At 33.8% G+C, this 16,060-nt stretch overlaps 3 protein-coding genes across 3 annotated transcripts; all 3 read right to left on the reverse strand.

Moving 5' to 3' along the window:
* Nucleotides 1–892: 892 nt before the first annotated feature.
* On the reverse strand, nt 893–3,476 carry LOC129894011 (HIPL1 protein-like). The gene is made up of 7 exons (XM_055969495.1): nt 3,251–3,476; nt 3,086–3,153; nt 2,486–2,980; nt 2,181–2,391; nt 1,754–1,929; nt 1,355–1,599; nt 893–1,265 (listed from the first exon to the last, which is right to left on the reverse strand). Exons 1-7 carry the CDS (start codon nt 3,348–3,350, stop codon nt 893–895), a joined length of 1,668 nt encoding a protein of 555 aa, XP_055825470.1. The 5' UTR covers nt 3,351–3,476.
* A 3,676-nt stretch (nt 3,477–7,152) lies between these two features.
* Nucleotides 7,153–8,180, reverse strand: LOC129896344 ((+)-cis,trans-nepetalactol synthase NEPS1-like). The gene has a single exon (XM_055972212.1). The coding sequence runs from the start codon at nt 7,774–7,776 to the stop codon at nt 7,201–7,203; it is 576 nt and encodes a 191-aa protein (XP_055828187.1). The 5' UTR covers nt 7,777–8,180; the 3' UTR covers nt 7,153–7,200.
* A 530-nt stretch (nt 8,181–8,710) lies between these two features.
* On the reverse strand, nt 8,711–14,048 carry LOC129896541 (LRR receptor-like serine/threonine-protein kinase FEI 2). Its single transcript, XM_055972471.1, has 13 exons — nt 13,617–14,048; nt 13,374–13,509; nt 13,197–13,268; nt 12,953–13,024; nt 12,777–12,848; nt 12,620–12,691; nt 12,460–12,531; nt 11,309–11,415; nt 10,982–11,155; nt 10,575–10,907; nt 9,726–9,977; nt 9,345–9,478; nt 8,711–9,188 (listed from the first exon to the last, which is right to left on the reverse strand). The coding sequence occupies exons 1-13, from the start codon at nt 13,696–13,698 to the stop codon at nt 8,961–8,963; spliced, it is 1,806 nt and encodes a 601-aa protein (XP_055828446.1). The 5' UTR covers nt 13,699–14,048; the 3' UTR covers nt 8,711–8,960.
* Between the last annotated feature and the right edge of the window lie 2,012 nt (nt 14,049–16,060).

A 16,060-nucleotide genomic window follows, 5' to 3' on the forward strand; every position in this document is an offset into this window, starting at 1 on the left:
TTTGTGTCATGAAAAAGTCACTAAATGTTGCACAAATATTTATAAAAATCACTAATTGATTGTTTTATCTGGCAAAAATGCAAGGTAAGACTATGTATAATAGACCCTTGTGGTCAGACTCTTCCTCGAACCCCGCGCATAGCGGAAGCTTTAGTGCACCGGACTGCTCTTAGACAAGTTGAATGACATTTTGGTTTTAAAAAAAAGTTTAGTGATTTTGCTATACCAAAGTAAAGTTGAGTGACTTTTTTATTTTATAAAAATATTAGTGACTTTGGTGCAATAAAGTGAAAGTTGAGTAACCATTAATCAAATTAGCCCGCGTTATACTTTTTTTAATATCATTTGTTTTATGGAGGGCATCTCTTCACTCATAAGGTTTTGAGTCAAGAATTTGATTTAATTCATCCTGTCTAGTTGATTTAAGTTGTCCTTGATTACTACTTTAGCATGAAATTTTTTCTTCATCATCTTCTTAGTAACTAGGCAGTTGTTGTACTCCCTCCGTCTCATATTAGAAGGGCATCTTACTAAAAATGTTTTTTTCATATTACTTGATCACTTACTAAAGCAAGATAAAATTAATTAAATTTTTCCTATTTTACCAATACAATTAATATGGTTTTTTGAATGTAAACAATTCTCAATATTAACTATTTCTATACTCTATCTATATTGAAAACAAAGAACAAAATGGTAAAGTCTTCCAATGTATTAATGATTTCTTAATTACTGTGTAAAGTTGGAAGTGCCCATCTAATATGGGACGGAGGTAGTACTATTGATCTTCGATATTAGCAAGATTTTAATGATGAAATTATGGATAAGAAAGAGAACATTTGCGCGCTACTAATTGAGTAATTATTAATGATAACAAGATTGCAAATCCCCATTACACAAGATTCAACAAAAGCAGCAACATGGAAGAAATTAGAAGAGCATAGTGTTCTGCCCTCTCCCATAATTTCCTAGACAAGGAAACATGAGGAGATGATGTACTTGATACAGTTCTTTCTTTAGGACAATGGTAATTACACCTACTCGGACGTGTTACTCTGTATACGCCGGTGGTTGTTAGCATATGAATGTCTTTTCTATTGTCTTCCCCTAAAGACGAAACATATCCTATAGCAGGCATAACACCCTCTGCAATTGAATCATGCGCGCACCTGTATGGAATTTTTGAACTTGTGAAGTTTCTACTATTACCAGGATTTTCAGTACCTGACCATATTCCATCTGGATATAAGTCTATGTACAAGTACCTAAAAAGTTTTGATTCAAAATCAGGTTTTGAGTACACACATCTATAGAGTTTTTTCAATTTTGTTAGCAAAGAAAACGAGATGCAAACCTTCCATACAGACAGGGATCAGTTTGAGACCTATAGAAGTATCCACCAATTATGGACGCCGAACCAATTGTCTTATAAGTTTCCGAGTGGTTGTATCCCATGACCGGGAATATGGGACCGTTGGAGCTAGAGTTACAAGTGCTTCCTTCTTTTGCATTTGCTGGTTTGAAGGGATAAGGGCCTTCGTAGACGGGCCATCCATAGTTTCCACCCTTTGTTATCATATCTATCTCTTCGTACAGGTCCTATAAGTTTCATGAAAGGATAAGTAACTTTACTGATTTGTCTATGTATTCCAAGAGACTTAACATATGTCCTGTTTTTTCTTTTGAACTTATCATGATTTCCCTTAAGCTTATAACAGCTATTGTTTTGCTGAAGGATAGTTAAGTTTCAAACCTGTCCAGAATCTCCACACATGAAGTAGGAAGGCCTATCTGAATCGAAACTACAACGCCATGGATTTCTAAGACCCAAAGCCCAAATTTCAGGTGCTAATTGCTTGTCATTGTTGTACGGATTATCTCTTGGTATGGAGTAATTTCCCCAAAGCCCTCGATCATGCAATTTGTTTCCTGTCAGTCATTAAATGAGAAAATTGCAGAGTTCAGCTGTTATAGTGCAATAAACATGCAGTCTCACCAACCAATTTGTTTACATAACAAAAATATGTAGTGATTGCAAATGTTTCCTTGTTATGACCCAAGTCCCAAAGATTTCTTCGAACAGGATAAGTTTTCCTAAAACTGATTCATGTCCTAAGACTTTTTCTGCAAATTAAAAAGGCACAAAACAAGTGTACACAATCAACATTTGATCAGCATACTTTGATCCACATCAATCCTCAAGATCTTTCCGAGCAACGATCTTTTGTTTTGTGCAAAATTGTACGGGTCCCCTTGATGTGTACCAATACCAGTCATAATATGCAAAAATCCATCTGCAGGGCCAAAAAGAATCTGGCCTCCATAAACTCCCCTATGTGGGAGTCCCGCTGTAAATATCCTCCTCACTTCCAATGGTTTAGCACTTTCTGCCTGTCAAGAAGATGATCAAAGTATGTTATCATGAGAATTTCAATGAAGAAAATTTACAAATTCATTTTCGTATAAAGAAATAATGGATGTATACCAAGGAAGGTGTTGATGCAGTACCATTTGCTGTGAACTCTGCTACTACAATTTGATACTGGCATGTCTTAATGCCACCCTCTATTGGAAGTGTTGCTGGATCACAATTAATTTCCGAGTTACACGAGCATCTGCCTAAACATCCTGAGTGTTGCAACTTATCACAGTGGTACGAAACAAAGAAACGACCATTACTCACAAAATTAGGATGGAACTCCATTCCCATTACCCCGAATTGGGCACCAAAAAGCACTCGATCAGTTATATCTAGAAAGGGCTTGGATTCATCAAGTTCCAACACTCCATTAGATCCATCCTCAGGAACATTGGCAATCCATACTTTACCTTGTTGATTCCACAAAAATACGCGGTTAGAGCCTTCAGGATGTGGAGCCATGCCAATATAAGATCCATTTCCAATTTTGTCAAGGCAAACACCATTTGGGGCTTGATGGGTTTCAAGAATACCAAATGATTGAGCACCATTTATTGAGTCCTATAAGTTGATTTCAAGACAGAACTGGATATGTAAACTTTCATCTCATAATGTACGTTGAGATAATTTTAGGTTCTCTTATGTTAAAAAGTTAACGAGACTTACTGCAGAAAGAACTGACTTCATGAGAGCATCATGAGAAATATTCAATGCTGCAAATTCCTCCACCTCCTCTGCAGAGACACATCAAACATTCCCACTAATAGAACAAACATAGTCCAGTTTCCTTGTGCAATAAGCAGACATAAAAGAGTGATGATAGCGACTTACTTAGCTTCATGCTCAAAGTGTAGGATGCCAGAAAACCATAAAGCAACAACAGATTCAGGAGAAAAACATTGCCCACAGCAGTAATTGATGACAAAGGCATTAAGGAACTCCAATTTATAAACCGTGCCTTATTATACGAATATGAATGATGGATCGGAATGCCAAATAAACACGTCTCTTGGATGATATTATGCACAATATTCCTATAAAGGACTTCTTGATCTGAATCTTGTATCTTACATTACATATATAATGGCTCTAGAAAGCTACTGTAGAAGTGTAATTACGTACATTGGTTTAATAATCTAAGTGCATATGCCGATCTCAATGCTATTTTATTAACACTTGATTTTTGTGTGCATGGGGAGCCAAAACCTTTACATCTCAGTATTTTATCGGTCAACCATATCTCATTTAAGGCGAATTCAGTGGTGAAGCCAAGATTTTTATTAAGTAAAGACGAAAAAATCAAGAGGATTCAACAATGGCTATATATATATAAAAAGTAACTATAACTTGTATTTAGTGTAGTTTTTCACGGAACCTTCCATTCACTTGGTTCCATCCCTAGGCTGACTACCAACAGGTTTTCTTTTGTTAGTACAACTTATGACTAAAAAATTGCAAATTGGAATACTCAAAGCACAAAAATAGAGTAAAGCACAAAAACTAGTATTGGCTCTTGTCTGCTAGGAACAGACAAAGGTACAACATAATTAAATAGGGAAAAACTATGTAATGAAAAACATTCCTATTATATTTACTAAGGGTCTATTTGGAAAGCCATTTGATAATTAGAATTAGTGTAATTACTAAGGTAGTAATTATCAGGCTAGTAATTATTCTGACTTATTTATTTGCCACAATGTAATTACAGTGTAATTATAGATGTGTTGATTGCTTTCACAGGTATAATTACAAAATTATATTAGATTTTAAAAACAAAAGTTAATTATCTAAAATTAAAATTTATACTAGACAAATAAGAGTATTTATAAATAATATTAAATTAAATATTTAAGATATATATTGTCTTTTGAAACTATATTAATTAGTAAACATATGTTCTTAACTAATATTATAAAAAAATAATTTATATTTTAATTAAATTAATCATAAAAAACTAAAATACAAGATTTATACGAACATCATAAAATGCATGTTTGACAAAAATATTAAATATTATAAATTAATATCATAGTAAAGTTATTAAAATAATTGACAAAAAGATAATCTATCAGATCTAATTAAAAAATAAATGGCTTGTAATGTGAAATATCAAGTCAATACTACTAAAATAAATGAAACTAAAAATATAACATAAGTTCTAAATTCAAAATAAAAATTTAACATAGTACTCTTATGTCAAATTTCAATATAACGTACATAAATATGATTTAAAAAGAAAAAAAATGTAAGTTTATATTGTTATTCAAAAATGAATTTCAACTTTAATTTAAAAATTAGAATACTTATAAAATCATGCTAATGAAAAAAAATAAACATAGAATAAATAAATAAAAAAGATAATACGGATAATTGCATTAAATCACATGAAGTAAAGGTTGAGAATGAGAAGGAAATGAAAAATAAATATTATAAAATAAAATATATATTTTTAAAATATTAGAATAATAAAAATATATTTTTTTAAATAATAGAAATAAAAAAATAAATAAAAATGAAAAAAATAAAAACTGAAATAAAAGAAAGAAATTCAAAAGTAATCAGCTAATAATTACCCCATGTAATTACCAGCAATTCGCAGCCTCCCAGTGAATTGGAGAGTGTAATTACACTCTGTCAATTACATTCAATTACCTGCTGACCAAGTAATTATTTGGCCAACCAAATAGGTCAAACAGTGTAATTATATCCAATTACACCAAATCCAATTATCAGGGTGACTTTCCAAACATGCCCTAATTCTATTTTAGTTTGAAATAATTACATATTATCTCACTAATTCATAATTTCATACCAGATTTCAAGTCAAATATACCTAAATACATGTATTTACTACCGGATAAACTAAAATAGGGATAGAGGTGAGCGAGAGAAGGAGAGAGGCGAGTGAGATAGTCTATGTATCTCAGATATATGCGAATCACACTAGATATATGTATATGTGATATCATAAACAGAGAGAGAGGCGAGCAAGAGAAGAGAGATCCATGAGAATCCACTTGGATACAATGTACTAAGAACAAATTACACATAATTTTGATCTCATGTATCTGAGATACATGTATTTCGACGTATCTAGACGCGCCAAATACATGTATTCGAAGTCCAAATTCTGATAAGAATCGTAATATTACAAACTAACGTGAATCTAACTAATTAACTCTTTAACTGGTGAGACTTACTTAAAGTTTTCCAATTAAATAAGGTCAAGAAAATTTTATTCTTCCATTCTACAGTTGATAAGGCCAAAAAATTGCCTAATTATTACTTGCTTCCCAAGTTACAATTTTGTTTCGGAAACCTGCACAATTATATTTAGGAAACCTGAGATTCCTAGTTCTACACAAACTAGGCTTTCCTCAAAGTCAATAAAAGTTTTACACTGCTGAAAGCAATTGATCACACATCCTCTTTCCTGCATTTAGGTTAACTTACAACTTTCTAAGCTTGAAACGTAGCACCAAGAAAGTTACAAGGAGGAGAGAAAGTGACTATAGTCTATATATATATATATGCAGCCAATAATTAGTTTTTAGTTTTTTCAGTTTCAACCAATGTTTTGTTGCAGACTCTGCAAGCCAATAATCAATGGTTTTTCAATACTTATATATGTTGCTGGATGTAATCAATATACTTGGTATAATAGGTATTTCAATTTTACACTAGCAATTACCGGTTCATCTTTATACATCTTTTCTATCATAATTAGTGTGCCAAAGGTTCTGATACAATTTTCTCTCACATATTCTGTACTTCAAAAGTATTTCATACCTTGATCTTTGTGATTGGTAAAAATGGTGATTCAAATGGATTTTTCATTAACGAGTGAGAGGCCGTTTGGATTGACTTATAAGCTGTTTTCAGTTTTTTTTTGAGTGTTTGACTGGCTAACTTAACGTCATTTTGTATTTAAAATAAGCCCCAATAAATAGTTGAGTTTATTTGGATGAACTTATTTTAAGCAGTTTATAAGTTGAAAACAACTTGTAAGTTAAAATAAATAAATTGGCCTGCACGTATTTTTTTTAATTTATAAGCGGTTTTCAACTTATAAACTGCTTAAAAATAAGTCAATCCAAACAGGCTATGAATCTGTTTTCTTGTGTTTCTTCTCCTAGAAGACTTAACTAGCCGTGTTTTTTTATAAACAATTTTAAGATCTTTAGTTAATTTGTTTTTCCACCATATCAAAACAAAAAAGAAAGAAAGAAGAGATGATCAAATGTTGAATGATAGAAGTGTCATCATATATAAAGGTGACAAACCAAATTGTAAAATTTACATAACTGGAAATATGGCACAACACACAACTCTATATAGTCCCATAATAGTTAACGTGATACCTAGTTGAACAAACCTATTGAAAGTTTAAGATATTTAAGAAACTAATTTTGAATCGGTCTCGACTGACTCGTCTCAATCCAATAAAATCTTAGCCAAAGCATTGATCGGTAGGGAGTGGCCCAGGAATGGAACCCTGTTCCAAGAACTGCAACCCAAACAAAACCAAAATGGCCAACAACGACAAGTAAGACAACCCTTCAACAACACCCAACAACCCAAAGGGTCCATTGGGCAAACCCGATCCGGTTTTCGCCTTAGTGTACAATTATTAAATAACACGTAACAAATCGTTTGAAAGTTTACGATACATTATGAAATAACACATAACAACAATCCAAACAAAGGTAAGAAAAGAGTTGCATTATCTCTAGAATACAAACAAATACTGAAATGAGACTATTACATTGGTTCTCTCTGTTTCACAATGAACTCATTGGATTTGGAATACTGATCAAGCCACCATCCACCGCCAAATCATGCCCACTCACAAAAACAGAATCATTGGAAGCTACAAACAGAGCTGCATCCGCCAAGTGCTTCACCGACAGTGTAATTCCCTTCAAACTAGTCAGCGGCCCATACATTTTCAGAATCTTCATTGATGTCTCTGCTTCCTCACTGATCATCAATGGAGTCATCACTGCGGATTGTGAAGTACTATTCACCCTTATTCCGTACTCACCCAATTGCCTTGAAGCTGATCTCACTAGCCCTAACACAGCGTGTTTTGACATTACGTAATCAGTCCGCCAGGATCCTCCCCTGCTTGCCACAATACTACCTGTACAAATTATGCTCCCTCTAACACGCTTCTCCACCATGGCGCGAGCAGAGTGCTTCACACACGCAGACATACCTCGAGCATTGACGTTCATCACCCGGTCGAATTCGGAAAGATCCAGATCGAGTACCTTTTGACCCGAATTACCAACGATTCCTGCGTTACTGAACATGACGTCGAACTGACCGTATTTCTGGACCGTCCAATCCACCATGGCTTTCACTTGATTTTCATCACTCACGTCGCATTGCACGTAGCTGTAAATCTGTAAAGGGATGGATAGTGCTACTGATCTGCCCTTTCAATCTTGGATGTCGGCCATGACGACGGCGCGTGCGACGTGTTGGGCAAAAAGGCGTGCTGTTGCTTCCCCAATTCCGCTGGTGCCACCAGTTACAATAGTCACTTTGCCTTTCAACTTCTGCGTGGCCAATGCCATTTTTGTTTCGTTCTGTGCATTACCTTGCATGTTGTTACTGGAGAAAGGAAATATCTTCCTAAACGCTAGGCTCAGATATTTGGAGTGGGTGGCCTAATTAAGCAGCCATCTGTTTGATGCCTCCAGTATAATCCTACAGGTGAACTACAATTTTTTTTTGATATTGAGTGACATATGAAAATACTATGCAGATATGCCATCCACCTGTTGTTGAATGACCAAGATATATATTGAATTATTATAAATTATTTGTTTAAAAGTTGAAAGGTTGACTACTTTAGTTTGTTAAATATAATTAATTAAGAAAATCAGTTGTTTATATTTTCTTTTGAATATATATATTTCTATACATGTAATGTGTTAATATGATACAATTGAGATTTTTTTTTGAATTGTTGAAATTTTAATACTCTATTTATACAAGTATATATTAATCAAAGTTGAACAAATTATGATTATCAATTTACCATAACACAAAATACCAAAATCGAACTTCAAAATACAGAACCATACCGAATTAAATTTGTATAGTAATGATATAATAATTTTAAAAACCGAATATCAAAATTTCCGTACCGAAGCTTCAAATACCATAACATACCATACATGCCCACCACTAATGACTTCATTTGTTTCATCATGTTTTATTCAAAAACTTTCTTAGGGGGGACCTAAACTCTTTTATAGGTGAAGGAATTCAGTAGTGATAAATAAATTATAAATACTGCATAATGACATGGGCAGTTAGGACTCATCAGTGTAGCTTTTCAACTAACTGCAAGAATCTGAAGTTATCTACACAAAAAGGTACAAGTGATGCACAAAGACCATTAGGAAGAAAAGCAGCAGGGCTCCAAAAGTAAGGAGCATACGCAGTATCTACGATGGCAGACTACATATTTCAGAATCAAGCTGCAATTTGTTTCTAAATATTTGGTCCCTGGAAGCTATTCCATACATCAAGAATAATCTGAATGAGACTCATCATAGAAATCACTCGGGCATGGTGACATGACCTCTTGCTCCAAATATTGCAGCACTTGTTGCATCGAAGGTCTATCATCTGAATTTGCATCAATGCATCTTGCAGCTATTTCTATAATTGCTTCTACTGTCTCTGCATCTGCATCTCTGCAACTCGTATCTAGGATGTCTTCCAGTCTATTCTCCTTCAGCAAGGTATTCATCTGTTCATTTTTCACATTGTGACACTATCAATATGTGGGAATTGTACAGCTAAATACAGGAAAGGCAAGTTCCAATGTTGCCTATGAAGTTTAAAACATTGATGAGTCTTCTATGTAGTTCTGAAAATTGATGAGTTTCAAGGGAAGCATGCATACCCAGCCAACCACATTTAGGCCTCGGCTCACGAAGGATGGATCTGTTGGCCTTTTTCCAGTCACAAGCTCTAGAAGGAGAACTCCAAAGCTGTACACATCAGATTTCTCTGTGGCTCTTCCACTTTGCAAGTACTCTGAATATATTACAAACAAGAAATTGTTGGTCAGACATTTCATTAGAAGATGAGGTGAGTTGGTAATTTCAATTTATTACTTTTTACAGAAAAACACTCTTAAAAACCCAGAAGAATAGGTTAAGGCACTTTGTCCAAGTGATTTTTTTTTTTAAAAAAACCATTCTTACAAATTAAAGCAAACATATAGATGATTATATGTATGAATCTATCTTTATGCCTTATTGAAATAAGTGAATATGCATACCTGGTGCTAAATAACCAAAAGTACCCGCAACCACAGTCGTGACATGAGCTTCCTCATCCACCAAAAGCTTAGCAAGACCAAAGTCAGAAACACGAGGCTCTAGATTCTCATCAAGGAGTATGTTGCTTGATTTAATATCACGATGAACTATTTTAGGACAACAGTCATGGTGTAGGTAGGCCAACCCTCTTGCAGAACCAAGAGCTACTTTCAGACGTGCACTCCAGTTTAACAACCGATCATCCACACGTTCTGCCATAATGCAATAAAGAAGCATGTAATGAATAGCCAAGAAAAGCAGATTGTTTAAATGAAAGCAATAGTGTTTTCTCCCCTCTCCAGTTGCTTTTTGTGTCGACTCTTTTGTTAAAAGGCAGATCTAAAACAGTCTTACAGAAAAAGACAAATATCTTCAAAAAAATAGTGAACTCAAAAGCATAAAATCTGAACCACTAATAACAAAGAAGAAATTCAAATTGATAACCAGTCAACTGAAAAGGTAACTACTGATTTCAAAGGGTGTAAAAATAAAGGAAGTATCATATTTCCTGCTTCGTGTCTGCAGACTCTACACTCAACAATGCACAGATGGCTGAAAATAATAGTCCTACTTTGTATCTTATCATATTACCTTTTTCAGGTTTCAGCTCTTCCTCGTTATCTATATTCAACAGATGACTGAAAATAATAGTTGCACTCCGGCAAAACCAAAGAAAGAATGTATGGCAAACATATTCTCTTTCAAGCTACGTTTTACACACTTTCCATATATGATGTCTTATATAAGCTTAAGAAGAGGTGTGGGGAGGAGGAAGGATCCCGACGAATTTTGAAAAGCTGGAAACATACCATGTAGGATATTGTCCAAGCTTCCCATGACCAAATAATCATAGATGAGAAGCCTTGCAGTAGGAAGCCTGCAGTAACCTCGTAGATTGACCAGATTAATGTGTTTGATGCTACCCAAGATTTCTAACTCTCTTTCGAAGACTTGATCAGAGCCTTCACGACTCCGGTCTATTCGTTTAACAGCAAATGTTCCACAATCATTCATAACCATCCGATACACAGTACCAAACCCTCCTGCCCCAACAATATCTTCCTCATCAAGGGATTCAATCTTTTCTATTAGCTCGCATGAAGGATAAGGAAGATCGCCATGGAAAGTAATAAGCTTGGCACCTGAAGCCTCGACAAATTAAGGCAAAAATAGGGAGAAGGAAAAGAAATGGTAATTGTACTCTTCACCTACTTACTTGGCTCTTTGTGGACTTGTTTCTTGACTTCTGTATATTTTTTCGCTGTCCTTTCCTTCTTAGATAACAACCACACCCAGAGGAAAATAAAGAGCACAATGAGTACAAAACCCAATGTAGATACTGCACCAATAACTGCTGCTCTAATATAGTGAGAGGATCGCTTCGTAGAGACTGCAGAAACCACATTAATTTAGCAACAAATCAGACTTTCTACAGAGAAGTAAAGGAGAAATAGGTAGTAGAATCCACTCAGTGCAGCAGAGGGAAGTTCTAAAAGCCTGTAGAATTCTAAAAGGAAATAGAGATGAAGCAGCAAACAACAACCTGCAGCTTCATCACTTTCAGCATGAGGCAATACTACAGGGAATCCCATTGATGTTCTGCAAGGCTTGCGGACTTGTTGACCACAGAGATCTAAATTGCCAATAAACCTAAGCATAAGCATTATCCTCATCAGAATAGTCTGCTATAAGATAGCCATTAATAGCAGAATTAAACACTGAAAATGTTATCTCCCAAGACTATGAAAGAAGTTGAATAAAACAGCAGGTCAGTTCACGAGACCCAAGTTAAACAAGTTGTTTCCTGACAAGCTAGTGTTGGTGATGCAACATCCTTACCATTGGATGACTAAGAATTCACTTCATAAAGAAATCTACGTGAATTAACCCATCACATTCATTCTTGCCCTTGTGACATTTGAAAAAACTTTATAAGCTTAGCTAGTTGAGACTTTGAGAACATCAAGCTTCAAATTCCCTTTTGATATGACGGGGGAAGAATAATTTTGGCATTGTCCAAAAGTAAAACTGATCATGATATAGGACTAGCTTCCTATTTTCCAACTATGTCACAGCTAATCACCCACTAGGCAAGTCAGCACCAAAAAGTCGATCTCAACATATGCAATACATACTGCATGACTGGAGCACCATAAAGTTAAGTCAGGCATACTTACAAATTAATCACCATCTTTACAATTGAACAACCATCAATTTGTTAGTATAGTTTCCATCTCAACTATCACATGGTATTTAAATTCTAGGGTCATGACTGAAGGACTAACAGTTGATAGATTCGGTTTGTTTAGTTGTAAAACATCTCAACTGCATATGTGATGTTAATCCACAGACCTTTTGACGGGTATTCTGCTTAGTTTGTATTTGCTAGGTGTCATTGTAACACTGCCACAAACCTAGCCTATGCAGCAAACAACATTGAATCACCAGAAACCTGGTGGTGCAAACACCTGATTTATCTTGTATTGTATTTCCTATAAATGTGATTGTAGTGCCAAATAGAAAGTCAAATTTTTGCTGCACTTCTATACATATAATATGAAGCATTATTCACAATATGTTGTATTTTCTCAGTTTTGAAACATCTGTCTGAATTTATTTACAGTTTATAAGAAAATATTTGAACACAGGGCAAAAAGAAACGTGGGATTAAATACCAATGGAAGGAGAACTTACGACTTGTTACCGAAAGTGCTCAGAACTCCAACATCTGGGATCTCACCCGAGAAGAAATTGGCTGACAAGTTGCTGAATTGATTTGCATTTTTAACACATTAGTTTAATGCATTAAGTTATCAATTTGAAATTTTTTAAGATGATTGGAAATTAGACTTACAGAAGATGAAGGTGTCTGAGACGACCAAGAGAAGAAGGTATAGCACCCCTAAGTGAATTGCTTGATAAGTCTCTAAGAAAGATTAGAAGGTACCAATCATTAAAACAACCTCATTAACCAAATAATAAGTTGGTGAATTAAAAAATGTATATCTCACAATATGGTCAGCATTGAAAGATTTCCAATATCTGATGGAATGCCTCCTTGAAGAAAATTCGCCCTGAGATATCTGTACGAATAAAGAATGCCTAGCTTGTGACAAATTCATCAAGAAACATGGGGAAACACCAAGGAAACATGTTATCACTCAGTTATACAAGAAATCCAACTTACATAGCTCTGAGTTCAGGGCAATTGCCAATCTCATTAGGAATCACGCCGTGCAGACTGTTTTCGTGAAGTGCCCTGGTTTTAGAAAAGAACACATTGTTAATCAAGGCAAGCGCAAGACAGAAAGTAAGAAACTTTAGCTTTACCAGGAATTAGCAGCTAGCTCACACAAAGAAACTATAGCCCTAACACAATTTTGTTGCATTGCTCCAATTAGTGGAATGGAGAGAATGACTATGGGACTTACAATCTCTGCAATCTGGTGAGTTTACCAACGCTAGGAGATATAATTCCTCCAAGTTCCATATAAGGTAAATTGCTGAAAATTCAATAACAAAATGCAGAAAATGAATCCAAGCAAGCAGAGCTAAAACAAAGTGAATAAAGCACTGATAGTGGAAATAAAAAAGTGAACTGAACATACATAGATTGAACTCTTTGGTCATTGGGATAGCAAGAAATGCCAGTCCACCTACAAGGTGACTCATCCGAATCATTCCAGTTGCTCAAAACATTCTTGGTATCATTCAAAAGGGTTTTCATTTCCAACAATGCAGAACCTAAAAAAGGAAACACATAACAAGAATCAAAGATACGACCTTTTTAGCTCAAGAACAACATACAGTGCGTAAAAACCTAGAAAATGCCCACAAAGAAGTAAACTTACCATCTGGAGTTAGTGAAAGACAGCTTTTACTGAAAATGGTCGTTGTAAATAGAGCCAAAAAGATCAAATTCCACACACCCATTTCGATTTCTTGATGAAAAAATGCAGATTTGAGCTTAGTTTTTCACTTTGGACTAAAAGTGTGAAGTCCAATGTGGAGTAGTAGCAAGTTCACCAATCAATACAGATCTTGAAAAAAAAAAGAGTAAAGTTATAATGAAGAAAATGGTGGGGTTTTGGTAGAAGTAATTGCTATGATTACAGGTGTTAGAAATGGAAAATCCATAATAATGAAATCTGAAGCTCGAAGCGAGAAAAAGAGGAGAAGGGGGGGGGGGGTGTATTTTGAAAAAGAGAAGACTTTAGTTTGAAAGTAGTCTGAAAAGTTGTGTATAATAGAAAGAGAGAGAGAGAGAAGAGCCGTTGCCCAGACACCAGTGGAGAGTTCAAAAAAAGAGTTATAATACTCCTCCATCCCATATTAGAGCCTGATTGAACAGGCTTATTTTAAATATTTTTTAAATTAAAATAGTTTTTAAGTTTTTATATGATGTTTGAATAAATGAAAAAAATGATTTTAAACATTTATTTTAGGTCAAAATATCTTTTAAAATAATTTAAACAATTAAGAGAAAATTAATTATTTTAAAATTAAGAATCACATAAATAGATAAAATTTAAAAATTAATAAAAAATATATTAATCAAATAATACTTTCTAACTAATATTTTCTTAAAAATTATGTCATCATAATAACTAAAAACTCCCGTAATGTTTTCTTATGAGAGTAATAGTTGAACTAGGCTCTCATTTGTTATGTACTCGCTAGCTACTTGTTTTGATGAAAGAAATTTGTTCGTACCAAAAATGTGCGATTGGGAGATATTGTTCTGTTGGGAAAAGGACATATCTTTGCACTGCCCAAAGTCTGAGCAAAATTTGAACAGGTTGATGACCAAGCTAAATGCTCAAATGTACACCAACCCATTAACTGTGGGACACTGATCATGTTTAGAATAACATTCAAAAAAAAAAGGAATTGGAAATATGGAAAATTGAAAAGAGAATATAATACTACTAAATAATTTTATGTGTGTAAATATATGGTTAAATTTGGATATATTCCAAAGGTTCAAAAATTATCAAATCCAGATTAAGGTCCAAGCTTCATTTTGGGTTAGCTAATCCTAATGGACTTAAGGACGATGAACCCATTTCACTAACAATTATTTTGAGACTAGGGGCACGTGAAAAATTATGAGTAAAAATATATTTAAAAAATGATTTTTTTCGTAATTTTGTACATTTTTTTGATTCAAAAAGATTAAATTTTTATGCAGATAACATATCACCAAATTTTAAGGTAAGATTCACATTGAATGTGATCAAAGGTGGAGGTCATAACAGCCAATTTTATTTGATGCACATGGGGAGTTATTTAACAATAAATATTTTAAAATAAAGAAAATATTAATATAGTACGTAAACAACGGACGGATCCACAAACTATTTTCTCCCATTGGATCAACTTATTGTAAGCTTTTTCTTTTAGTTGAATTTTAGAACTCAAAGTTTGAGATGAAATGAAATAGCAGTATTTTTCTTTAAACAAAACAAACATTTCAGAGTGGAAAAACATGAAGAAAGTATTGGCAAACTATATTTTAAGAGATAGGATAAATGGCCCTAATTAGAAAAAAGGTGGCAACTATGCATGAGAAGTTTATTTTTATTTACAAGTAGAAGAAAAGAGAAAACGAACGAAATAGAGTGAAGCTAGAAGTGGGAAGATCTACTTGTAACTGAATTCTAAATATGACATAATAGACGAATTATTCTTTTTGTTGTCTTTTAGTAGGATTTTTAAATTTGCAGGTATTATTTAATTTTATTAATTCATTTTATTCTTTGATTAATTAAAGGTAGTCTTATTTAATTTTCAAAATACATTTCACACACCTAAAATAGTCTTCTCTTAAAGATAACTCTCAACGACTCAAGTCAATTCTTACTAGCTCCCTCCCTTTTGTTTCAGATTGGGTCACTTGTTTTGATTTTGTGATGAACTTTAAGAAACTTTAAGAATTTTGCGGTTTAAAAATAATTATTTGTTAAATGTATTAAAATATTTTTTAATTTTGTGATCTTAAATCTGAATGTTTTGGAGGTTTTTTTTTCCAAAAAATGGACTAAAAAAGTAATTCAAATAAATTAAAATATTTTACTCAATGGTAATAGTAGTAATATTTAATTTTCCGGTGCTATTATTTTACTAAGAAATATTAGAATTAGTATTCTTATTAACCGCGCATATTCCACAATGAAAGCCATTAATACAATTTTTTTTTCCTCCCCTCTCTCTCTCTCTCTCTTTCTTTAATGCTTAAAAAAGCATTGGTTACCTTTTCTCCTTTCTTTTCGTAGTTTGTTTCTCCACAACACAT

Source organism: Solanum dulcamara, chromosome 7 (genome assembly GCF_947179165.1).
Source record: "Solanum dulcamara chromosome 7, daSolDulc1.2, whole genome shotgun sequence".
Taxonomy (NCBI): domain Eukaryota; kingdom Viridiplantae; phylum Streptophyta; class Magnoliopsida; order Solanales; family Solanaceae; genus Solanum; species Solanum dulcamara.